Source organism: Rhinolophus sinicus, linkage group LG03, assembly GCF_036562045.2.
Source record: "Rhinolophus sinicus isolate RSC01 linkage group LG03, ASM3656204v1, whole genome shotgun sequence".
In the NCBI taxonomy this organism is placed as follows: domain Eukaryota; kingdom Metazoa; phylum Chordata; class Mammalia; order Chiroptera; family Rhinolophidae; genus Rhinolophus; species Rhinolophus sinicus.
In genome coordinates this window covers 102,114,685-102,141,294 of record NC_133753.1, presented here as the reverse complement: position 1 = coordinate 102,141,294, position 26,610 = coordinate 102,114,685, and the positions used below count along the sequence as shown (strand labels likewise).

Here is a 26,610-nt window from a genome sequence, read left to right as displayed (position 1 = left end):
CTATCACTTAAGCCACTTACTTTGTGAACTGCTCCATGAAACGGTCCCGATGGCCTTGCAGGGTGTCAGCTGGGAGACCTGGGAGAAATTGGAAAAGAGTGAGAGGGAAGAGGAGGGCCAGAAGGCAGGCAAGCTACAGCTGGGCTCTGGAGGGAGGGCGGAGGGAAGGGACCATCCATCGGGGGCTTGTGGCCAGCCCTGCCACTGGGCATTTCTGACCTAGAGCTTCCCCAGGACTGGTAACCAAGGGGGCCCAACAGAACTAGGAGGGAGTCTGGGGGTGCTTATCCTCCAAATCTTTCCTTCTGTTTGCTTCTGGAATGCGAGCCATGCTGGGCACAGTGGACTGGAAGTTGTGTCCCTGACCACCAAAGAAGCAATGGTGACCTGGCCAAGTATCAGGACAACCACAGCAGGCCCCTGGGTGAGGCCCAGAGCAGACATCAGTCTGGAAGAAATCCACAGAACCTGCCCGAGAGGAGGCCTGTCAGAAGGTAAAACCATGGGACCAAAACTCAGGGGATCTAGGTCCAGTGGCCACTTGGTCACTTCTAACTCTGTGATGTGGGACGAGCAGCAGCGTCCTAGGTCCAGCCTCCTCCCACGCGGGTTCTCTAAGTTCCTTTCACCTCACAGATTGTGTGACTCTGAGTATTTCAGCTTGAACACAATGCAAAGATCCTTTTATTATTATTTTTTATTTTTTAAATTTAAATCTTAGTAATTTTTGAATAGGTGACATATTCATTTAATGTATAGAGATAGTACATGTATAAGGTATGATAATTCAAAATGGCAAAAGTGTACAGCAGGTGACAATGGCACTTTACCTCAGTGATCTTTCTCCCAAGAATCCTTAACCCCAGTCCAGTCATGAGAAAAGCATCGGACAGACTCAAATTGAAGGACATTCTATAAGATACCTGACCAGGACTCCTCAAAACTATCAAGGTCATCAAAAATAAGTTAAAGAAACAGTTACAACGAAAGGAGCCTGACTGAATGTAACGTGAGATCCTGGGGCAGAAAAAGGACATTAGGTAAAAACTAAGGAAATCTGAATGAAGTATGGACTTCAGTTAATAATAATGTATTAATATTGGTTCACTAGTTGCGACAAATATATCATAGTAATGTAAGATGATAGCAATAGGGGAAACTGGCTTGGGGTATATGGGAACTCTGAACTACCATCTGCAACAGAGGCAATCAGGGTGGGTCTAGTGTATTGCTTTGCTTTTAAAGGGCTTTAAACCCAAATACTTAATTGTCTGCCTCTTCTCGTAACTCACCACTTTATAGGGAGTAGGGAGGAACTGGGTTCCCTAGCATCTTAGAAACAATTACAAGCTCATCTGTATTCAGAGCCTCTAAGCAACCGACTGCCTTCTTCTCTTGGAATTTAGTTCGATCTCTGCTCCCTTCAGGTATGCCCACCTGCTCCAAAGCCCGTCGAATGCCTGAACATCAAATTTGAACGTCTCTTCCACGAAACCCTCCTGGATTCAGGTGATGTTGCCTCCTAGCCCCATCTGAGTCATCATATCCCCTCCTTGTCAGTGGCCAAAGTTACAGAGTGTCCCTTGTCTGAGAATTCTAAAGGAAAACCTTGATAGTATCCATTTGTGTGTTGATTTTTCTTGGTTTTCCATCACCCACACCCTTTGCATGTGTACATCTTTCATGGTGGCCACCTTGGAGTGTGGTCCAGGCACCACCCACATCAGCTTTATCTGGGATATAATTTAACAATGCAGACCCTGAACCCACAAGACTGACTAATGCAACCCACATACATCGTTTTAAACAAGCACAGAAAAGTGTAAGAACTTTTGCAGGATCAGTAATTTCCCAAATAGACTCTGCAAAGCATCCCAGAAATCTGTGGCTAGGTAACGGACAGCCCTTTGTTTACTTGAGCAGCTCTGTTTTATATTTTGTATTTCTCCACAGAATTCCATTTGCACAGAGAGGCTGTGTTGATGAACACTTTGGAAACCACAGCCTTTGCTGCTGTGGGTCTAGCCCAGGTCTGTCATCATTTGTGTGGCTCCTAGGATACATGACATGTAAAACTAGAAGTGGAGGGAGAGGAGCATCCTGGGACACCACCATGGCAAGCCAGGTGCTTCACAGGGCCACCAAAGCTTGTGCCCTGCTCTTCTCAAGACGGGCCTTTGGGAACAGAGGCTGAAAGCCCAGGACACTGAGGAGCTGCATTTCTCCAGGGACAGCCTCAAATTGTGATCCTCCTTCTGGCCACAAGCTCAGAGAAGATCTGGCTGGTGTACTCACAGGAATGGAGTTTGAAGAGAAGCTTGACAGTGTAATCGTAGAGGTGACTGCAGTCCAGTATGACCTGGATCAGCGGGGCGAGGCGGCACTGCCCCGCCGTCGTCACTGACACAGAGCGGGACATGTCCAGGGAGTTGAACACTAGGGAATAAAAGGGGGACAGAGGCCATGGAGCTAGGGACTATAGGTGACCTTCTCAGAGGGGCAGAAGGCAGGGGTCTCACACACACCATTCCGTGCATACACCATCTCATTTAATGAACCCAGAACTGCTCCTACAGGTTCCCCGTTACACAGGCAAGGAAATTGAAAGTGGTCACAAAGTCAAAGAGTGGTTTTGATGCGAGGTGGTGAGTTAACGCAATGGCCACATGGCCAGCAATGGCTGGACCAGGAGTCTGTGCTCCTGTCAGCCATGATGTGACATGTGTCATGAACAGGTGAAGTCTTCTCCACGCACAGCCCTGGGGAAGCCCAGGAGATCTCCTCGCGGCCTGGGGAGTGCCCAGATGAGGAGAATCGCTTCCTTCTTGTCTTTCAGGAAGCTTCGTGGCCTCTACCCCAGGCTGATCAGAAAGACTGAACGCATCAGTTTTTAGAGATTTTGATTTAATGGGGAGATGAGCTCTTATTCAAGGGAAGCCCTCAGTTTTATGGGTAATTAGAATTTCAGGATTGAAAGGGGCTGCTGAGATAGCCAACCCAGCCTTTCCTCTCATCTGATGGGAACCCTGACCTAGAGAAGCATCCATTCTGGTGGTGGCAGTAGTTAACATGTGGGGTCAACATCAAACATTGATCAGGACACAAGGAAGGGACTAAGTCAGCCTTGGCTTCTTGGGGGCTTGCCCAGGGTTGTTGGGACAGCAGAAGTGGGGGATGTGCAAGGGCCCCGGGCGGATGACTGGACAACCTGTGAGGACCAAGGCCGGGGGCTTGCGGGGGGATGACATCAGCACCAAGAGCTGATGGAGGGCATTGGGGGAGCAGGTCAACAGAAGAACTGCCCTCCGCTCTCCCGAGCTCCACGGAGCCAGCTGCTGCCTCAGTTCTTGTTCCAGAGACCCCCTCCACCTTAACCCCCTGCCTCTTGCTCTGAAACCAAGCAATTAGATGCTTGGCTGTGGACCCTCAGCGCACACCACTGGCCAGGGCTGATTTGATTTCCTGCCTGCAGCCGCTGTCCACCACCTCCAGAGATTCCGCACATGGCTGGCAAGGAAAGACTTCTCCTGCCGTCCCTCAGCGAGTGGGACTGCCCCAGAGGAAAGCCCAGGGCTGCTGTGCCCGGCATTCCCTGACTGCACTAATCCCTGCTCACTGACTCAGTCTGGCAGCTGGGGAAAAAAAAGTCCCAAATGGTTCTAATTAAAAGGCAGCTTTCTTCTTGACACAAATTAAAAGCAGCTGTCACTGCCAGGCGGCCATCCCCAAGTCTACGGGCTTCCTTAGGCTCCACTCTGGCAAAAAATCTCCCTTCCTGCTGTTTTCCAGGAATGCCCCTTGGCCTCCAGTAACATCTAGAGCAGTGTGACCATGCACAAGTGACTCAACCTCTCTGTGGCTCCATATGCTTTTCTGTAAGATGCAGATGGTTTTAATAGCACATACCTCATAAGGGCCTTGTAAGAATTAACTGCGAATGTTGTGTAAAGTGTGTAGCATTGTGCGGTGGTTCTTAACTTTGGCTTTGAGATTGATTAGAATCACCTGGGGAAATTTAAAAGCTACTAATGTTTGCCTGTGACTCCCCCAGACCCCCACTATGCTTTAATTGGTTTGGGGTAGGACTGGGGCAGCAGGTTTCAAAAGCCGCCCCCAGGTGATTCTACGATGCAGCCAGGGTTGAAAGCTGTATTTCCTAGCTCAGTGGTTCTCCAACCTTCGCATGTGTCAGAATCACCGAGTAGCACTGTCCAGTCATGATGGAGTATTCCTTATGCACTGTCCAATATGCTAGCCACATGTGGCTGGGGAGTGCCTGAAATATGGCTAGTGAACTGAGGACCTGACTTTTTAATTTATTTGATTGTATTAATTTAAATGGTCCCATGTGGCTAGTGGCTGCCATATTAGACAGTGCAAACCTGGGGCCTTGTTAAAACACGGATTGCTGGGCTCCACCCCCCATGATTCTGATTCAGTATCTGGGATGGGACCCAAGCATTTGCTTTTCTAACGAGTTCTCAGTGGTGCTGACGCTGCTGATCCAGGGTCCACTCACACTTGCCAGTGCTCAAATGTTAACTGTAACTGGCCATGTTTTCCACAGCGGCAAACCAGTAGCACCCTTCCGAGGGTGCAGTTTGGAACCTTGCAGGGTCACAGACTGGGACTCGGAAGCTGGAAGGACTTCTTCCAACACCAGCCCTCGTGATTTTTGTGTCACACCGTAGGCGACTGGGGACAGGGAAGGTAGTGGGAGAGACATGTAAAGAGGGCTCTTAATTCCAAATCAGGGCTCTTTCAGGGACAAGAAAGCCTCTGCCATTTACCACGGAGGGGTTTGTGCCAAGACGGGTAACTCTCCTCTAGAAAACTCTTAAGTAGCTAATTCACCCAGATAATCCCAGTGTATTCAGCTGGATGTTGACACCATTTTATCGGTTCACCTGCTATTCCTTCACTGCTGCTCATCTAAGGCAAGCATCCTTGAACTTTGTTATTGAGCGCTTGCTATAGACCAGGCACTGAGCTAGAACAGACATGAGCAGGGCCCGGTTCCTGATTCTGAGGAGCTCAGCATCTAGTGGTAATAATACAAGTGAACAACGCAGGTAAAAACAGAGCCAGGCATCATGGGAGCTGGGAGCGAGCGGCCACCTGCGGTGGGGCCTTCCCTATACACATACTCATTCTCCCAGCTTCCTCACGTCCTCCCTGCTGGGTGTCGTCACACCTCAGCTGTCTCCAACAGTCTGTCAGGGGCTGGAGGGGACAGCCGAAAGGCTGAAACATTTGTCTTGTTTTCCCCAACCACTGTTACAGTGGCAGGCACCAAGAAGGAGGCCACAGCTGCTGGGGAGAGCTTGGGTCAGCTGAGTGGCAACTCCTAGACTGGACTCTCCCAAAGATGACAATTCCTAGACTATCGCTCATACCTGCATTCAGAGTAAGCACATCCAAAGAAGAATGTCAATGAAATCTGACTTATCCACACAAGCCCTTCCTGCCCAAAGCTAAATAACTGAGAGCTGGGCACAGCAATGTGTAGTTGTTGTATACTTTTATGTAAACATTTCCAGTGCATTAGAAACAAAACAAAATAATGCCTCTACACCATTTCTCCTACTTTACTGGGAGTGCCTTAGAGCAAGCAAGGACCGTATTTTGTTTCACATTTACTTCTCTACTGACTTTTAGAGAAGGTTCTGCTCAAATAGGTCGCTCGTAGACCGAGCACCTTATTTCTCCTAACAACCAGTTTCCCACTATTTCTGGTATTCCTCAGATCACATCCTGCACTGAACTGATTGGTCCAAGTATTGAGAGATTTGCCATCCCCGTCGCAGGCCTGGTATAGCACTGGAACATAACAGGCCAGTTTTAAGTATTTGCTGCACAGATGAACATGCTGGAAAAAGTGCAATTTAGGGTGAGAGAGTTTCTGTCTTTTATGAGGGAGTCAAAGCCCCACGAGTGGGCCCTGCATGTCCCAATGCTGAGAAGATCGCCAAGCTTGTGCACGAATATTGGCGGAACACACTGTCACAGAGCTGGACACTTGTCATGGAACATCTTGGAAGCTTAGAAAGCTGGCTTCTCCGTTCCCCAGGGAAAGAAGGGGCGCCATGCTGGGGGGGTGGGGAAGGGAGGACACAGGAGAGAAAAGAGCTGGCTCCGTCCTTCAGAGTCTTTTCAGGGACATGTGAGGAGCTGAAGGCACCAGAGCTCTCAGCAGGAAGGAGCCCCGAAGTACTCCCCGGCCGGGGAAATAGGACTTTGTGGGCTTCTCATGTGGACTCAGGTAGCCACTCAACTAGACCAGCTTTCTGCCCGGCTGCCAACCAAACAGCAGACAGCAGCCCTTCTTCCTGAGCAGAAATTCAGCTCAAGTACCACCCAGGAGCAGCCTGAGGAGCAGACAGGGCTGGGCCAGAGGACCAGCCAGTGTTGGGGCCACCGTCCGAGAGCTGTCAGAGATCGGACCTGTCTTTGGGCTGGCCTTCAGCGGGGAAGCTAGCAAGGTGGGGAGCGTGGTCTTTCTGCTCGTGTATGATAGCACGGCCTCTGAAAATGAGCAAGAGCTTCAGCCCCTCCCTGCACAAGGGATGGAGGGAGCAGACAGGGTGTGGCCTACAGTCTCCATTTTCCTGGCCCTGTGCTGCACAGCTTGTAGGGAGAGGGGGGCTAGGCTGGCTGGTTGAAGCAGGGAACAAGGCTGGGAATTAGGCAGTTCTCATGACAGCCTGGGCCGGATGGGAGGGAGAGACTCACCAGTTTGGAAGAGGTTAAGTTCGCACTCCAGGTAGTCGAACATCTCCACGGTTAGCTGGAAACTGGACCCAAGAGGAAAGAGCTTATACTCCACAGCCCGAGGCCGGTGCTTCACAGTCCCTTCCCCCATGCGCTGTGTTACTGCTTCCACCCCCAGTGCACACATGCGTGCATGCAAACAGATGAGCGTGCACATACACACACACACACACACACACACACACACACACAACCAGCTCCAATTCTTAGCGCACACCTAAGTCTGTATTGAGGCCATTTGAAGATCAAGCAGGGTGAATTCAACAGTGACAGTGGCAAAGGGAGGGGGCAGGTACCATACTGGGTTGGGAGGATGGAAGGGCACAGGGAAGAGGACAGAGTATGAGACGGACTGGAAGGGCTCTGGATGAGGCACCAGCAGTAAGTGGCCACCCCAACCCCTGCCCCACCATCTGGCCCTCTGTGACCCTAATGGAAAGTGATAAGACTCTACAAAAGCTTTCCTCCAGAGGACAGATACTTACAAGTTGTTAACATCACTCTCTCCAGCCTCATCCAGCTGCCGGTCACTCATCTGAAGGTTGCCTGGGAACCTGGGATTCTGGAAGGGAAGACGAGGAAGGGAAGTCAGAGCAGGGTATCTCGAGTGCTCCTGAGTCAGCACAAAGAAGCCGACACCAAGCTGGGACAGCAGCAGGCTGGACTCTGCTTGTGTGACATGCACGCATATGGCTCGCGCCTACACTCTTCCCGGTAACGGTGTCAGGGCACACAACCCCCCCACCCCACACACACCCCTTGACTGGCTCACAGCAAAGAACATCCACTACCCACCATCAGAGGTGAAGCCCCCTTTCCATGCCGGGGAGCCAGGAGAGGGCTCCCCCTAACAATCTGTGCCCTGGGACACTCTTTTAAAGACGCTCTTCTGTGTTGCAATGATACCCCTGCTCTGAGAGTGGTCGGCCTCCAACCAGCCGTGAGACGCAGGCAGTGTGGCATTTGTTACCCCCACTACATTCTGAATCCTATCTAGGTTCCTACTGTCCTTTGGCGATTTCCCAAAGCTGCCATTATGGGTTCAGGGAAGGCAAACCCATTCTCATATTAGCTTCCACAAAACATAACCAGGAAAATAAACTTGAAGGTAGGAAAGTATTACATCGTGCACCCCCAAAGTCAGGAGAAACTACTTTGTATCAACCATCCTTGAGAAGTATCCGTACCACTTTCCCCTCCTCAGTGTGGTGTGTCTGCAGCAGATGGAACACAAGGCCAAGGCAAAAGTGGAGGTGGGCACAGGGAGATGGACGGTCAGCGCAGCCAGGGGGACGCTGAATGCCAGTGTGAACACTTTCGGCTCTGAAGACAGACACCGTCCACTCCGGCACCTCACTCTCCGGCTACACCACTGGGCCCTTGCCCACCTTCTACCCTCAGGCCCACCTCAGGTTCCACTGTCTCAGACACGGCCAGCTCCTTATTGTCCCCTTCTAGCTGGACTTACATTCTCTCTCAGTCTGTAAATTGTGGTGACCTGAGCCCCTTCTCCCAGGCCCTCACCATTCTTGCTGCCTGTGCTTCCACCTGTTAAACCTGGTGAGCTTGGCTCTTTGCCACATGCCCTGTGCCTCGTACCAGCTGCCAAGTGTCCCTGGAGAAGGATTCAGAGCTGGAGTCACTATTAAATCACGCTCTTAGTGCCTCATCACAGTCCTGTTACTGCCTGGACGGGTCCCCTTTCTCTCCATAACTGTTCCCTCTCAAACCTGGTGCCCGGCCGGAGCCATCCCCGCAGCACGCACCTTCCTTCTCTCACTGGTAACTCCCTCAGCCACCCTGCTCCGGATGTGCCAGGCTGCCCTTCCATTCCTCCAGCTTCAACAGAGAAGGCTGCCTCTTCCCTGACTCAGGATCAGCCCCTCCTGTGTCTATTCGATCCGACCTATGTTCCGATTTATTTTCTCACTCATCCAACAAATCCTGGTTGAGCACCTGTTCTAAGCTACCTGCTGGGCCGCTCAGAGGACACAAGGAGACATGCACACCTATCCTCTGTCCTCTCGGAGCCCGCAGAGCCACACTCCACCTCCCTACACTCCTGCCCCTCTTCCTGTTGCCCAAGTCTTTCCCATGGTCCCGTAGCCCCTTCTAGCTAATGCCCCCCCCTCCCTTTCCTGCTGGTCTTCAGGAAGTTCCATCCCTTGTCTGTCTCACGGATAAGCGTCCTAATTGGCTCTCACCGTCTCCCACGCTGACAGTCCGGTTCCCCAAGTGCACCCTCCACAACGACTGAGATGGTCTCGAGCACCCACCCATCCAGTGGCCTGCTGCTCTCCACCCTGCCCGCTTCACACACTAATGTGGATCTACTGCTAGTTCCACACGAACACCAAAGTGTCCAGGGCCTCGGGCCCCCTGTTTCCAGCTGAGTCCTCTGCCTGGAATGCCCACCCCGCCCTTCTTCGTTGGCCCCTTCCCCTCTACCTGCTATGTGGCAGACAGGTCTGGGTGAAAGCTGAGTGTATTCTGAAAGTGGGGAGGGCTGTGAACTGTGGGGCCAGAGGGCGGGCTGTGCCAGACTGTATTCCCCAGAGACTGCTGCCACAACGTATCCCCTTCTAAAGGCTCTTTTTACAAAGTGACTTTGACATTCTCCCCTGGAGTGGTGCGGTCTCTGTCCCCTCTATTTGAATCTAGGGACCTTTGTGACTGCCTCAGACTATACAGGACAGTGAGAGGGATGCTTTGTAACTTCTACGGCTAGGCCTTAAAAATGCCATGCCCTTCTACCTTGTTCCCTTGGGAAACTTCACCAGGTCGTGAGGAAGCCCCAGCTAGCCCTGAGAATTCAGAAGAGAGAGATGCCAGGCTAGTCCCACACTGTTGCAGTTACAGCCGGCATCTGACTGCAGCTGTATGCGATCCCCTCCCAGGACTGCCCAGCCAAGCTCTTCCGGAACTCCTGACTGACACAAAGTGTGAGAGATAATAAAGGATTATTATTGTTGCAAGCCACGAAGTTTTGGGGTGATGTGTTATGCAGCACAGGTACCTGTAACATTCCATGACTGAAACTCAGGTGTCACTGCCTCTGAAAAGCCTACCTGGCTGTCCGAGTCTGGGCTAGACTCCTCCTTACGTGCTTTTGCATCCCCATCGAATTCTCTCAGTCCTCGTCCTTACTGCACTATCTTCTCTCCCTGTACCACTTCTCTCCTAACCAAAGTGCGGCTCCTGAAGGCAGGGGCAAAGTCTACTCACCTTTCTGTCTTCAGAGCCTACCCAGTTCTGGCCACTGGCAGGCACTCCCTGAGACATGAGGGGAGGTAAAGGAGGCCACTGAGCAGCATGGGCTGTAGTGTCATCGGGCCTGGGTTCAAATCTCCACCTCACCACTGAGGAGCTATGCGACTCAGGCAGGGACTCAACCACTCTCCAAGTTTCAAACTCCTACAATGTAATACCGTGTTTCCCCGAAAATAAGTCGCACAATCAGCTCTAATGCGTTTTTTGGAGCAAAAATTAATATAAGACCTGGTATTATATTATATTATACCTGGTCTTATATTATAGTAAAATAAGACTGGGTATTATTATATTATATTATATTATATTATATTATATTATATTATATTATATTATATTATATTGTATTGTATTATATTATACCAGTCTTATATTATATTATAGTAACATAATACATATTATTTTATATATAAGGATGTGTATGTGTGTGTGTGTGTGTGTGTGTGTGTGTGTGTGTGTATATATATATATATATATATATATATATATATATATTTAGAGAAAATTAAGACCAGGTATTATATTATATTAAATTATACCCAGTCTTACATAATATATAAGACTGGGTCTTACATTAAGTTTTACTCCAAAAGACGCATTAGAGCTGATTGTCTGGCTAGGTCTTATTTTCGGGAAAACATGGTACCTACCTTATCGGGTTGCTGCGAGGATTACGTGATGTACATAAAAGGTTTAATAGACTGGAATGGTTTCCACGAACCAAAGCTACCCCTCAAGTTCGTGAAAGATAATGGACATAAAAGACACTAGATTATGTTACTTGGTCTTAAATCTCCTCCCTTCTCCATTTCTACTGCCAGCTTCCTAATTCAGGCCATTTTCTCTCCCCCCTGGCAGGCCATTCTTCCCCACCACCTATTCACACCACGTGTATCATTCAAAGTCCACCTCAAGCCCCACTCCTTTCATCTTGCCCTTTCAGACACCATAACCCTCCCTCATTTCAGAACGTCTCTGGCACTTCTCCACAGGCACACATAACTGCTTTGCACTATACACGGCCATTGCGAGCATGTAACCCTTCTTTTCCCACTGACTCTGTAAAGTCCTGAAATGCACACCTTACTTATTCTTATATGCTACCTGGTGCCGAGCACAGTTTTACATGTATTAGGTGCATAAGGAACACTGACGAAAGTTATGTATTAATTAAAAGAAGGTTGTATGTGGAAGAAATTGGGTTTTATTAATAGTGCTTTTAAAATATTTTCATAGGGCAACCCACTGGATAGAGTTCCACTTTCTGTTTGCAAAATGGGGAACAAAAAAATGCAGAAGACATAGGCCACATCCCGGGGCCTGACTGTGGTTGCCCTGTAAAACGTTTCCCCTCACACAGCTGGGATTTGGTATAAATACTCCCTGAGAAGCCAGGCTGTCTTATTTCCTGAAAGACCTGACAAGTCAGGCCATAGATTTGCTGAGGAGACTGCGGGGGGAGCAGAACTGTCAGCAGAGACTCACTTTGGTGTGGTATTCCATCTTCGTTCTCAGCAGTTTGAGGTAGATGCTGCAAAGCTGTCCATACCCCTCACTCAGGTGGCCCTTCCAGGAAGAGGAAGGAAAGTAGGGCATCAACACTAAGAACATGTAAGTTGAGAGACCCACAGCCAGGCTTCATCAAAAACAATTTTTTTTCTGACTACGAAAATAACAAATGTCCATTGTTAAAAGTTTGGAAAGTATAGAAAAGTACATGAACAAATCACCCTTAATCTAAACACCAGGTATAATTATGGCTAACATTTTTGGGTACAAAATGTTTTGGTTTTTTTTTTCAATTTCAATAGAATACTTTTAGAGTGGTTTTAGCAAAATTAAACAGAAATAATAGAGATTTATATCCCTTGCACATACATAACCCCCCCCACCCACCCACTGTCATCGCCCTGTACCAGGGTGGGATATTTGTTACAACTGATGAACTTACATTGACTCATCATTATCATCCAAAGTAAATCTTACATTAAGGTTTGCTCTTTTTTTTTAAACTTTTTTTTTTTTAATTTTGTGTGTTTATCCAGGACCCATCAGCTCCAACTCAAGTAGTTGTTTCAATCTAGTTGTGGAGGGTACAGCTCACAGTGGCCCATGTGGGGATCGAACTGGCAACCTTGTTGTTAAGAGCACTGCGCTCTAACTAGCTGAACTAACCGGCCACCCCTAGAGTTCACTCTTAGTGTTGTATATCCTATGAGTTTTTTATAAATATATAATGAAATGTATTACCATTATAATATCATATAGAGTAGTTTTACTGCCCTAAAAATCCTCTGTGCTCCACCTTTATTTTAAAATATAAAATGGAATCAACTTGTCTCTTTTTACTTAATATACTGCAACTTTTTCTATTTTCTTAAACTTTCTTCTGTATCATTATTTTTAGTGACTGCCCAGTACACTATAAGTACATACTGTAATTTATCAAACCGATGCCCCACTGTTGTAGGCAAGTTTTTTTATTATAAACTATGTTTCAATGAATGTTCTAACAGCAGAATCTTGTGTGCGAACATGAGGCCTTCCTTTGGATAAATTCTGGACAAGGGCTTCTTATTTAAGAATTTTAAGTCTCCTACTTAGTAATCACAGTCTAGCAATGGGCTATTTCCTTCCTTCTGTCTCTCCAAGCACAGGAGAGGAAACACCTCCTCCAGATGGACTTCAAAGGACTAAGAGCATCTGCAGTGTTACACATGGGTGGGGATTTGAGATGAGACTAATCCTAGCAGGTGAAGAATGAGCCTTTCCATGGAGTCTGCTCATGCAGTCACATTCTGTGTGTTTGTGAAGAAGCTAGGATTGAAGAACAGAGCAATGCTGGCAACTCCAGTTACATACAAAAGAGGAGGAATACGGGGGCACAAAGAACCTTACGCTGAACAGCTGTGGCACCCCATGAGTTTTGACTTCCCTGTTTTCTTTTAAGTGTATCTATATCCTCTAGAGTAAAGAAACCCCATTGAAACATGCCTCAAATGACACAAAAGGGAGCTGAGTGATCAGAGGTTAAACATACTAATGCCAGAGATGACAGTATTTCATAATGTATTAATTTTCTATGAAGATTCATATTTTGTTAACTTTCACATATTTGTTTATTATAGAAAAATTGGAAAGTACTGAAAAGCAGAAAAAGAAACAAAAATATTCTCACCATCAAAGACAACTACCCTTTACATGGAAATGCACAAGAGTCAAAAAGTAAAAGATGAATGGACAATAGAATTAAATGTAAAATGCAAGACTATAACACTCCTCGAAGATAACACAGGAGAAAACCTAGGTGACCTTGAGAATAGTGATGACTTCTTAGACATAACACCAAAGACATGAAATATGAAAAAAATAATTGATCAGCTGGACTTCATTAAAATTAAAAACTTTCACTCTACAAAAGACAATGTCAAGAGAATGAGAAGATAAGCCACAGACTGCGGGGAGAAAATATTTGCAAAAGACACATTTGATAAAGGACTGTTATCCAAAATATACGAGGAACTCTTCACTCAACAATAAGAAAACAATCTAATTAAAAAATTGGCCAAGAGACCTTAACAGACACCTCACCAAAGAAGATATACAGATGGCAAATAAGCATATGAAAAGACATCATATGTCACCAGGAAATGCAAATTAACACAATAAGATAGTACCATACACCTATTAGAATGTTCAAAATCCAAAACACTGGCAATTCACCAAATGCTAATGAGGATATCGAGCAAAAGGAACTTTCAGTCATGCTGGTGGGAATGCAAAATGCTACAGCCACTTTGGAAGACAGTTTGCCAATTTTTTAGGAAGCTTAGCATACTCTGACCATATGATTCAGCAGTGGTACTCCTTGGTTTTTACCCAAAGGAGTTGACAACTTATCTCCAAACAAAAACCTACACATGGGTATTATAGCAGCTTTATTTGTAATTGCCCAAACTTGGAAGCAACCAAGATGCCCTTTAGTAGGTGAATGGATAAATCAACTGTGGTATATCCAGACAATGGAATATTACCGAGTGCTAAAAAGAATGAGCAATTGGACCATGACAATATATCGGTCCATGGAGGAACCTTAAATGCATATTATTAAGTGAAAGAAGCCAATCTGAAAAGGCTGTATGATCATACTTACTGTATGATTCCAACTATATGACATTCTGGAAAATGCAAAACTATGAGGAAGAGAAAAGATCAGTGGTTGCCAGGCATTGTAGGTTGTGGTGGTGGTGGGGAATCTTTGTACTTTCTACTCAATTTTGCTATGAACCTAAAACAACTGTTAAAAAAAAAAAAGGTCTTATTTAAAAGTATAATAAAGTAAAAGAAGTTTCTAACTTCAGAAACTCTTAGGCAATTGGAAGAGACAGACTACATAGGAAAAAAGACCTAAAAGAATTCTATTTTGGATAATAAGGTAAGTTAGTTACCAGGGTTGGCCTTCTCACTAAAAAATGCTAACAATATTGGGCAAAATATTTAAATTTTTTGAAGGCATTAATGAACTAACAAGAGAGTATGGAATCCTCAGATCAGGGCTGAGTAAACACAGATACTGGGAGAGTAAATGGAATGCTGGGGTAATGAAGTTGGGGGCAGGGGGAGACTTTGTCACACCAGGTGAATCTGTACTTTGATTTTTCTGGGCCTCAAGGGCCAGGTGGTGAACAGAAGGCAGGGCTCTGGCCTACCCAAGTTGAGAGTCTAGCAGAAAAGCCAAAAGGTTGCCTCCTGGGTTCAAGGGGACTAAAGGCAAATTGAAAATAACATACACCGGGTGGCCAGATGGCTCAGTTGGTTAGAGCGCAAGCTCTCAACAAGGTTGCAGGTTCAATTCCCACATGGGATGGTGGGCTGCACCCCCTGCAACTAAAGATTGAAAACAGCCACTGGACTTGGAGCTGAACTGCGCCTTCACAACTAGATTGAAGGACAACGACTTGGAGCTGATGGGCCCTGAAGAAACACACTGGTCCCCAATATAATTTATAAAATAAGTAAAATAAAAAAAGAAGAAAAGAACATACACCTTCACTCCTACACTGAAGAAGTCCTCCCTGAGGACTGCAAAGAAAATCTACCACCTCAAACCACTGCTGGGATCAGAGGGAGGGAAAAACTGCTGCTGAGAATTGGACCCATGAACCAGTCCTCAAGGGATTCTGCCTGGAACGCACAGAACCTTACGCTGAGAATTTAGAGTGATCCCAAAGGAAGCCAATTCTCCCTAGAGGAACCTTTTATTACAGGCTCCAAAGAAGTCCCACAAATAAAATTCCAATGAAAATGAGCAGCTCACAGCAAGAAATTACTAACAGGGAAAAAAACCAAAAAACAAAAAACTGCATAACATGAGCAAAATTCACCAAAACAGATGGCAGAAACAGAGTTCTAAGGGCTTTAGATAATGGAAGTATAAAAAAATGATATATAGGGGCTGGCCTGGTTGCTCAGGTGGTTGGGGCACCGTGCTCCCAACACCGAGATCGCCGGTTAGATTCCCACATGGGCCAGTGAGCTGCGCCCTCTACAGCTAAGATTCTGAACAACAGCTCTCCCTGGAGCTGGGCTGGCGTGAGATGCCAGGAGCCGGGGAAAACTGCTGTGGGCTGCTGTGAGTGGCCAACCAACTACTGGTGACTGGCTGCCTCGTCGCGGGGAGCACAAGAGTCATAATACCAGCATGAGCCAGGGAGCTGCGTCCTACACAACTAGACTGAGAAACAACGGCTTGAACCGGAGGGGTGGGGGGAGACAGAAAAAGCGGAAATAAAATGATACATGAAATCGCTGTTTAATATGCCTAAATAAATAAGAGACTGTTTCAAAATATATGCAGGGAAAAAGAAATTATTAAAAATGCCAATAAGATTTGGGAAAAAAACACAAAACTCCGAGAAATGAAAACTATACTAAAGTTGAAAACATTATGGAGAAGTTTAATTACAGATTAGACCCAGCCAAAGAGGTAACAAGTGAACTGAAAGCCACATCTAATGAAATTATCCAGAATGAAGTAGAGACAAACAGGTAGAAAAAAAATGAAATAGCAGTTTAAAAAATGGAAGATAGAGTGAGAAAGTCTAACATACTTCTAACCAAAGGCTCAGAGGAAAAGACAGAATGGAGGAGCAAACACAATTATTTGAAGAGACAATGATAATTTTTCATAACTGGTGCAAGATTCTAACCCACAGATTTAAGAAGTCTAAAGAATTCAAAATAAATTCACACCTAGACACATACTAGGATATTAAAAACAGCCAGGAAAAAGAACCCCAGATTAGCTTCCAAGGGGCAATGGTAAGTCTGACAGCAGACTTCATGAAAATGATGGAAGCTAGAAATCAGTGGAAGGATATCTTGAACACTATGTTCCATGCGAGAGAGAAAATAACTGTCATAGCAGAATTCTAAATCTAGAGAAAATATCTTCCATGAATGAGGGTGAAATAAAGACATTCTGAAACAAGTAAAAATGGTTGTTGGTCACCAGCAGACTCTCACTAAAAGAAGTTCTAAAGGAAATAATTCAGGGAGAACGAAAGTGATCCCAGACAGAAGGTCTGAGATGTAGGAAGAAATAAAGAGCACAGAATAAAACAAAATAGGGGTCGGCCCGGTGGCTCAGGCGGTTAGAGCACCATGCTCTTAACTCTGAAGGCTGCTGGTTCGATTCCCACATGGGCCAGTGGGCTCTCAACCACAAGGTTGCCAGCTTCAACTCCTCGAGTCCCGCAAGGGATGGTAGGCTGTGCCCCCTGCAACTAGCAACGGCAACTGGACCTGGAGCTTAGCTGCGCCCTCCACAACTAAGACTGAAATGACAACAACTTGAAGCTGAACGGCACCCTCCACAACTAAGATTGAAAGGACAACAACTTGACTTGGAAAAAAAAAAGGCCTGGAAGTACACACTGTTCCCCAATAAAGTCCTGTTCCCCTTCCCCAATAAAATCTTAAAAAAAAGAAAAGAATAAAACAAAATAAAATATAGGGTTTAAAAAGAAACACATAACCAAAATTAAAATACATGACAACAATAACATACAAGTTGAGAGAGAGTGGAGTTAAAATATTCTAAGGTCTTTGCGTTATACAAGAAACAGATAAAGATATGAATTTTAGACCTTGATAAACTAAACATGTATTTTGTAATTAATAGATCACACACAAAAAAATAAAACAAAAAAGCAGAGGATTTGAGTGAGAAATGGAATGAGAAAAATATAATCAATCCAAAAGCAGACGAGGAATGAGAAAAATACAAACAGGACAGATGGAACAAATAGCACAGAATAAAATTGGAGACATAAATCTAAACATCATGCATTATGATAAATGCAAATGGAGCAAGTGCACAGTTAAAAGACCAAGACTTCCATTTTTCAATAGATCAACAACAAAATCCAACTAACTGCTATTTGTGATATTTCTGAGATATAAAAATATAGGAAGGTCAAAAATAAAAGGATGGAAAAAGATATACCAGGCAAATTCTAACAAGAAGGAAAAAGACCTAAGCTCTTCATGGTTAGGGATATAATAGGAAGCTCTCTAGCATCCAGTTGGGAGGTTTGGGGACAATTCTCAGCTTTGTTCAGGTTAATTAGCCCTGTGACTTAGGAAAAGCCGCCTCCCTCTCTGAACCTGTAGTCGCTCATCTGTAATGGGTAGGCTGGACTACACAGTACTAACGTTTTATGAGTATAGATAGATACAGGTAAGAATTTGAAGAAAAAGGCTAAAGTAGTCGTTATCAATCAGTAGGGACAAAGGCACACATCAGAATCAACTGAGGAGATTCTTCAAAATGCAGATTACCCCCCATCCATACACATATTCCTTGAATATCAGAATTTAGAGGGATTCTGGTGTGTGTTCCTTTTCAATTGATTCTGACAATGTCACCTACGTCCTCCCTCATCCTAAGGCACTGAGAACCCCTACAGGAAAGGACAGGCACTGACTGACATTACGAATTGCAAATGCTCGTTGTCAACATACTGTAGCCTCAACAGGACTAGTGGGAGGAGAGAAGCGGGAACTGGCAATGTCATTGCTGAGGGATCTCAATGCCTGGAGAGTGTTGTCACATGAGGTGCCACTGGCAGGAGAAGCTTCCGGGCCCTAGAACTTCTCTACAGCTTTCAGGGACCCCAGGTAAGACTGTGTGTATCCTGGTACTATTTGGGGGTACCCTTAACCCCTCCCTGATGCTCATGAGAGAAATCCTAAAGAAGTTGAAAGAGACGAATGTGTTCCATTCCATAGACCTTGTTCTGTGGCCTCTGGGAAAGGACAGGGAGGCACAAGTAGCCCCTGGAGGCACGTGCAAACTCACCCACATCCTGCTCATGTCACTCAGTTCGTTTTTGTATCTCAGAGAGTCCTTCAGGACCTAGGGAGGGAAGAGAACAGCCTATGAGAGGAGAGGGGAGAGAGGATGGTAAAAGTTGGGTCTGGGGTGGGGCAGAGAAGCTGACCAGAGATGCAAACCCACCTCAAATCAGTTACCAAAAGGCCAGGAGAAAGGGGCAGTTGCCATCCTCCGTGCAGGAGTGGACAGTGGCCTTTGTGGCGCAGGCAATCACTTTCCCCACATGGGTCCCTTGCCCCCAGCCATCCCCCGCAGTCCCAGGAACTCACATTTGGGTGTCCATCTCGGAGGAGTTTGTGGAACACGTGGCAGAACTTCCAGCAGAGCACAGCATTGCTGGAGAGGGGCAGCCGGTTGACCACAGACCAAAAGGTCTGCGCCCCTTTCTCATGGTGGGTGCCCAGTATGCATGGTGAGGGAGGGTCATGGAAAACAAAAGGCACAGCCAACCTGTGGGGGCTGAACCTGCAACAGGCCACTGTGGAGGGCTGTGCAGTAGTTCAGGGCATGGGGCATGACCGAGGAGACACCGCTTACAACTAAGACACCCCAGATCTATATGTGCACCTGGGCAAGTTTTTGGCAGACGGCAAGTGTCTCATTCTAATAAAATCCATTTTATTAGACCATTTCCAGAGACGGCAATGTCTTTTGGAGGGGTATCTTCTTCTAATTTGCACAAATGCACTCTGGGCCAGTCATGGCTCTGCTTTGCCTTTAGTGGAAAGATGAGTTGCTTGGAATTATGGCCTTTACAGCAGGAAAACCAGCTCTGCCCTTCATCTGGGTATGCTGAGCTTGTGTTAGGGCCTTCAGGGAGTAATTACAGCTAACCTTTTAACAACACATTACAGTTTCTCAGACTTCTCCCTTATCTGTTATTTAAAAGTGAGGACGTGCCTAAGTGCTTCATGGAGGGCCCTGGCCCCTGCTGGGGACCCACACCCTGGCCGACTGGCACCCTCAGCTCCCCATCAGGCACTCTGCTCTTGCCCTGGAAGCGGCAGTCTTTGTTTAAAAAGTCTTTTCCCGAAACTTAAAATGACTCTTTTACCCCATCTCTTCTATAAACCTCCCTGGCCTGGCTCAGGGGTGCCTTCATCTTCCGACACCCTGAACTCCCTGTCTGTGGAATCCTAGGGCCACTTCCTTCTGAGATCAAACTCCCCACCACCCAGGGACTGACATGGTTTACGTGTAATAAATGTCCATCTGGCCTTACGCGCTTTTAAGTTAGCACTCTAGACTGCTGTAATGATGAGCCTTTTGGGGTGAGCAGAGGATGCCCACATTTCTTGTGTTATCATTTTCTTAAACAGGCCTCACACACCCAGGAACTGGGCACCATCAACCCCAAGCACAGCTCTTTCCTCGGAACTTTAGGTTCTTTATCAAGGCTCAGGTCAGAAGCAAGGTGCCATTTAGGACAGAAAGACTTTTTCGGGTCACAAACTATATGACTCACCCAGAACATGTGCTGTTTGGTTTCTGAGCTGCAAGGTATCATAAAGTTCCTTCCCTAAACTGAAATTTGCATTTTGAGAGGAACAGGCTTGAACACAGAGTTTTGGGTCTGGAGGCTGAAATCAGCATTTGGTCTTGGAGTGATTTCTGAAATAACTTACCTTTTCACCTAAAAGACAGCCCCTCAGACTAGAAGGAAGCCAACAGGGAGATGGGTAGTGCCCGTCCCTGCCATGTGCTGACTTCTCATGATGACCGGGTTACTTTACCTGACAGCAGTTTGGCAAAACAGAAGCTAGAACAGGTGCGGAACTAGCCGTGCTCCCTGACTTTGAAAGAGGCAAGAAGACCTTTCTGTAGTCCTCTGATTTTATAAGCATTTTAAGGTATGCATTATGTGTCAGGCACTGTAAAAGGCACTCAGGCAGATAAAGAAAAAGAAGACAGTTCCTGGCCTTCCAGAAGTGGAACCACGGTGGTCGCAGGGGGAGAAACCTGTTCAGCAGTTTGGTACCTGGGATAACAGCTGCCTGAAGGGCATTTCTGAAGTCAGAAGCATCAGGGTGCCTGATGTTCTTAAAAGAATCAATAATATTTCATGATATCATTAACTGGTCTTGAAAACCCTACTGTAAAGAGTTGATATTGTCAACATTTATCTACCACTTAGAAATTGTTTATCAGAGAGATGCACAGAATGTTAGAGCTGGAACGTAAGAACTTTGCAATCTTCAGCCAACTCTCTCATGTGACAGACAGGGCATCAAGTCTCACAGGCGCCCCATGGGGCCTACTCCAGGTCCAGAGCGAGCCAGAGAGCTCCGGAGATGGGATTCTGGACCTTCCTCCAGCGTTCCTTCTTCGCCCCAGGTAGCCTCCCAGGAGGGGTGTGACACGTCCCTGACATTGTCGGCCTGGTCCGCTCTGTGCCAATCTCCCATTCAGAGAAGCACACGCACACTGGCCTTCGATAACTGTGGCTCTCTTACGTCGTATCTGGAATCAGATGGCTCACAAATCCTTAGCAGGTAGGAGTCAGCACTGGGTAATTCCCTCTGATTAAATCAATTGGGCCATTTATAATGAAGGCTTTTCTTGGTTTGTTTTTCTTGGCTCAGTGAAGCAAGGGGACTGTGCTTTTCTGGAAATAAAAGGGCAAGGCCTAGCTAGGCTCACTGTTGGACAGGCTTCTGGGATACCCGGGAGAGGTTCTATAGCCCCCACCCCACAGCAAATCCCTACTTCCGGCCAAAGCATCTTTCAGCTAAAGGCAAGCTGCTTTCACTCCAGTGAAGAGCAGTACATGCTGTTAGCAACGTTTCCTGAGGCCCTGCCAGTTCTGGGCATCTAACCTGGAGGTTCTCCTCTAGGAACTGAGGTGGGATGGCTTCTCGGCAAGCTGCTCTGGCCTGAATGGCTGTGGTACAGCCACCATGAGCCCAGGAAGGGAACTGCCCACCCCAGACAGAAGCCCAGACTCCACCTGCTCCACCTCTGGCACACACACAGATAAAGGCGCAGCCCCACTGGCAGCCCCTCCTTTGGCCTTTGGGGACTAAGCCGCCAGCTCTTGGGCTCTATACCTCAGGGGCAGATCCCCAGGGATCTACCAGTCAGAATGCTGCCTGCACTTCTCCCCAAAGCCGCAGACCCATGATGGTGTTAGCCTAGGGCCTCTGACAACTTGGCATGGTAAAAACTTTCAAGTCACTGGTTCCCTAAACGAACTTGAGGTCCCTGTTTTCTCCCCTTCTGGCTTAGGGTGAATAACTGCATTGGCTTAGGCCAGCCTCTGCAGCCAAGACCTTTGTTCTGCTTCTATGCTCAGAGAAGAGATGATCCTGTCCCCAAGGGGGTTGGTCACTATGGCTCTACGGAATGCTTTGATGACACAGGTGAAAATCCCTCCTGCAGCCCGCCCAGCTCCGCCCCAAGGAAGTATCTCAAAGGAAAGTAACTTCAAAGGACTTGGCAGTTCTGGAAAGCTGATGTCCTGGGAGGGGAGCGGGATCTTTGGTGAGCTGCGAAGGTGCCTTCCACCCTGACAGGCCATGGTCTCTGAGGCCAGCTGCTGCCAAGGACCAAACTCTGCAGGAGACTGGCCTGCGTGGGGGTTCCCCTTCCTAACGCCTCACCCTGACCTCACTCCCCACAGTTTGACCCCCTTCAGGGTCGGTCTTCCAGGCAACATCCAAAAGGATATTTCTGGCATGTTTTTCCTTTACAGCCACTTCCTGCGTATTAATGGCCTTATTGATGCTGACAGTCTGCAAAACAAGAGGGAGGGGGAGGGGAAAGGAGGATGAGATGAACAAGCTTCTAAGAATGACAGAGACCCTCCCAGAGGCCCCACCCTTTTCTCGCCCTCTAATGACCCTTCTCTCCCTCTCCGCAGACCCTGCAGCCCCCCCTGACCCAGGGCACGGCCCCCCGCGGGGGGGCAGAGGTGGGCAGCGCTCCCAGGCCAGCTGGCCCAGGCTGTCCTAAGGCAGTGGGCTTTGCTGCCTGGCATTGGCTGTGCCCAGCTGCTGTGCCCGCCTGCCACTCATTCACTTGGCACAACAACATGGCAATTAAAGCCTGCACAAAGGGAGGCTTTTTCATCCCCCAGGGAAACATTATTTCTCTGGGAGCAGGAGGAAGAGGCGCTGAGATCAGGGAGCCACTGTAGCCCAAAGACCATCCAGCCACTCCTCTCTCACCGCTAGAACCTTCCATAGAGGTTCCACCTAGCTGGCCCCGCTCACTCTCATCTTGTTTTCCTACTCTTGGGCACTTGGTAACGCCTACTCAAATTCCCTTTTATTTCCTTCCTTACTTCAAAAGGCATTAAAAATATTCATTCCTTTCAAGTCGTTTTAAAAATCATACCTCTTCAATTTAGCAAAGCACATATACATGTGAATATAACTTAAACACATACACAGGATCATATGTAGGCTGTTTTAAGTACAGGTTTTTCCTTTTTCTGTTTTGCTTTGCTTCCCTTCTACAGATGTCATTCTACTACAAGCCATGTTAACACCGTTATGCATCCTACACACACACACACACATACACACACACCGCTACCTACCAAAGGGTTAATTTTGCCACTGTTCTATAAAAACAGGATTGTCACATACACACTTTTCCACATTTTGCTTCTCTCACTTGAAAATATCTCCTGAAAAATTCACCAAGTGGCATGGTAAACCTCTAGTTCATTCTTTAAAAAGAGAACATATTCCATGGTGTGGGTGGGAATGATTTACAGTCTTTTCCCTGTGGGGAGGCAATTTATTTCATTGTTGTTGTTTTTTAACCACTGTAAGCTATTTTACTAAACATTTTTATACATAGATCCTTTTTATTTTAATTTTAATTTTTTATTATATGAGTTTCAGGTGCACAAAACAACTAATGATTAGACATTTACACCCCTCACAAAGTGATACTCCCCCTCCCCCCCGTCTACTACCCCTCTGACATCATATATGGCTGTTACAATTCCGTTGACTATATTCCCTTTGCTGTATTTTACATACCGTGACTATAAATATATATGTGTGTGCATATATATATATATATATATATATATATATATATATATAATAGTTGACATTCAATATCATATATCCTTTTTAATTGATGCTTTTATTTCTGATAGATTCCTAGGGGAGAGATTATTAGGTCAAAGTTTTTTTTGTTTTTTAACTTTTCACTATGGAAAGTCCAAACCGATCAGGTACGTATGAGGACCAGTCTAATAGGCCCTCACATTGTCAGTCCCCAGAATCAACTATTACAAACTTGTAGCCAAACATGCTTCTTTATGGACAAGAAAGGGCTAAGATGTTCTGTAAAGAGCCAGTTAGTATATAAATATCTCTGGCTTTGCAGAGCATACGGTCTCCATTGCAGTGATTCAATTCTGCTTAGTGCAAAAGTAGCTTCAGTGATACTAAACAAATATGTAACTGAATGAGAATGGCTGCAATCCAATAAAACTTTATTTATAAAACCAAGTGGTGGTCTGGATTTGGCTGAGTCTGTAGTGTGTTGACCCTTGCTTTATACCATCACCTATTGACCCCCTTCGCTTCCTGGATTATCTGAAGTAAATCCCAGGCGTTGCATCATTTTATCAGTAAATATTCAGTATGAACCTCTAAGAAATTAAAACAAAGGACTCTAAAAATTAACCATAATACTACCGTGTTTCCCCGAAAATATTATATGAGACCCTGTCTTACAGTAAAATAAGATCGGGTCTTCTATTAATTTTTGCTCCAAAAGACACATTAGAGCTGATTGTCTGGCTAACTCTTATTTTCGGGGGAAAACGGTATGATCACACCTAAAATTTTAAAGACAATTCCTTAATATCATCAAGTGTTAGTGCTCATATTTCCCTATTGTATCAAAATAAAAAAGCTGTCTTGCCGTTGTTACGTACAATCAGGATCCAAATACGGTTGCCATCTTGCTTCCTAAAAGGTGCTAACAATTCACCTTTCCGCTGACAATATACAAGTGCTTTCTCACCAACAGGGGTTACCGCTTCTTATAATTTTGTTGGGTCTCATGGGTATAGTGATATTTCATCATTACTTTAACTTATATTTCCTGGACTGCTGGTCAGTTTTGAGTATTTTTGTATATGTTCTTAGGATTGTTGATTGCCTTATCTAGTTAAGTATGTCCATTTTATCTTTTATAGCTTCTGTTTGCTTAAGGTTTCTCCTGCCCCTGGTGGACTCTTACATTTTCTTCTAAGAGTTTTATTGATTGCTTTTTACATTTGAGTCTTTATCTGGAAAAAATATATATACATACATAATGTATATGTACATGTATACATATACATTATGTGTATATGTATATGTGTGTATGTATGTGTATATATAGTATAAAATAGGTTATTTCTAGGTTTTACTAAGTTATGTTCTTTTATATCTGGTTTATGTAATATTTGGATGTGTTAAATCTACTTTTCCACATTTATTTTTTTCTTCCTACCAGACTCAACTCTTTAACAGCATAAGCTCTATTGTGGATTGAATTGTGTCTCCCCAAAAAATACATGTTCAAGTCCAAATCCCCCATTACCTATGAATGTGACTTCATTTGGAAATAGGGTCTTTGCAGATATAATTAGTTAGGATGAAGTCATACTGCAATAGGGTGGTGTCCTAACCCAATATGACTGGTGTTCTTATAAGAAGGACATGTGAAGACACAGTGACACAGAGGAACACAGGGAGAAGACATCCATGTGAAGAGGAGCCAGAGATCAGAGTGATGTGTTTACAAGCCAAGGAACACGAAGGGTAACTGCAACCACCAGTAGTTAGAAGAGGCATGGAAGGATTCTCTCCTAGATCCTTCAGAGGGAGCATGACCGTGTTGACATCTTGATTTTGAATTCTAACCTCCAGAGAGAGAATCAATTTCTGTTGTTTTAAACCACCCAGTTTGGGGTAATTTGTCACGGCAGCCCCAAGAAACTAATGTAGGGTCCTGTCCCCATCAGACTGGGTCCTCCTGAGGACAGGGAGAGGGCAGGTGCCTCCTTCCTTCTACCCTATAGCACATGATATGGGGCTCTGCTGAGCACAGCCATTGGCTGAAGGGCAACAGTGAGACCAGTCAAGGTAGACTCTCATATGAGAGATGCTGCACATGAGAAGTAAAACATTTATTCCCCAACATCTCCCGGTGAAGAGTACTTGTGCCCCACGGAGGCCGAGTGCTTCTAGCTTCCTCCTAAGGGGGACACTGCGAACTCCTTCCTTGGAACTTGTTGCTCGGCTTTTGCTTCTAGCCTGTTCTGAGCCATTCTCGTTCCTTCAGATTTCCTCACCTGTTACAGCAGTTTAAACCACACTTCTCCCCTGACTCCAGGACAATGATGGATCTGGCTTCAGACAGAGCTCTGGGCAAAGTCACTACACTTGCTGAGCCCTTAAAAGGTGGCCTGGGAGCCGGCCCGGTGGCTCAGGCAGTTGGAGCTCCATGCTCCTAACTCCAAAGGCTGCCGGTTCGATTCCCACATGGGCCAGTGGGCTCTCAACCACAAGGTTGCCAGTTCAACTCCTCGAGTCCTGCAAGGGATGGTGGGCTCTGCCCCCTGCAACTAAGATTGAACACGGCACCTTGAGCTGAGCTGCTGCTGAGCTCCTGGATGGCTCAGTTGGTTGGAGCGCGTCCTCTCTACCACAAGGTTGCCGGTTCGATTCCTTGAGTCCCGCAAGGGATGGTGGGCTGTGCCCCCTGCAACTAGCAACAGCAATTGGACCTGGAGCTGAGCTGTGCCCTCCACAACTAAGACTGAAAGGACAACAACTTGAAGCTGAACGGCCCCCTCCATGACTAAGATTGAAAGGACAACTTGACTTGGAAAAAAGTCCTGGAAGTACACACCCCAATAAAGTCCTGTTCCCCTTCCCACACACCCCAAATAAACTTAAAAGGTGGCCTGCATTCTGTAAGGAATTATAAGGGACATACACATGTAAAATGACAACCAGAGACCAAAATCCAGTAGACCAAAATCGAGTAAGGTGTGGTCAAGTTCTAAAGGGGTTTGTAGAGACAGTAGTATAGCCTGTTGACCAGAAATGCTAGAAAAGGCCTCAAGGAAGGACCTGTGAGGGTGGGATTTAATTTATTCCACAAATATTTGTTTATCCTGAGAAATCAAGTGCCCAAGCTCACAAAAAAAA

At 46.1% G+C, this 26,610-nt stretch overlaps 1 protein-coding gene across 8 annotated transcripts in view; it reads right to left on the bottom strand.

The window, feature by feature from the left end:
- HIP1 (huntingtin interacting protein 1) overlaps positions 1-26,610 on the bottom strand; it is a 142,968-nt gene that overhangs the window by 25,112 nt on the left and 91,246 nt on the right. For all 8 annotated transcript variants that reach the window (XM_074328415.1, XM_074328414.1, XM_019754952.2 and 5 more), the window contains exons 2-9: positions 22,107-22,170; positions 18,709-18,851; positions 18,404-18,460; positions 11,527-11,607; positions 7,257-7,333; positions 6,733-6,794; positions 2,296-2,436; positions 21-78 (exon numbers count right to left, since the gene is read on the bottom strand). In XM_074328415.1, the coding sequence (XP_074184516.1) occupies positions 21-78; positions 2,296-2,436; positions 6,733-6,794; positions 7,257-7,333; positions 11,527-11,607; positions 18,404-18,460; positions 18,709-18,851; positions 22,107-22,170 (683 nt within the window). The remainder of the gene's footprint in view (positions 1-20; positions 79-2,295; positions 2,437-6,732; positions 6,795-7,256; positions 7,334-11,526; positions 11,608-18,403; positions 18,461-18,708; positions 18,852-22,106; positions 22,171-26,610) is intronic.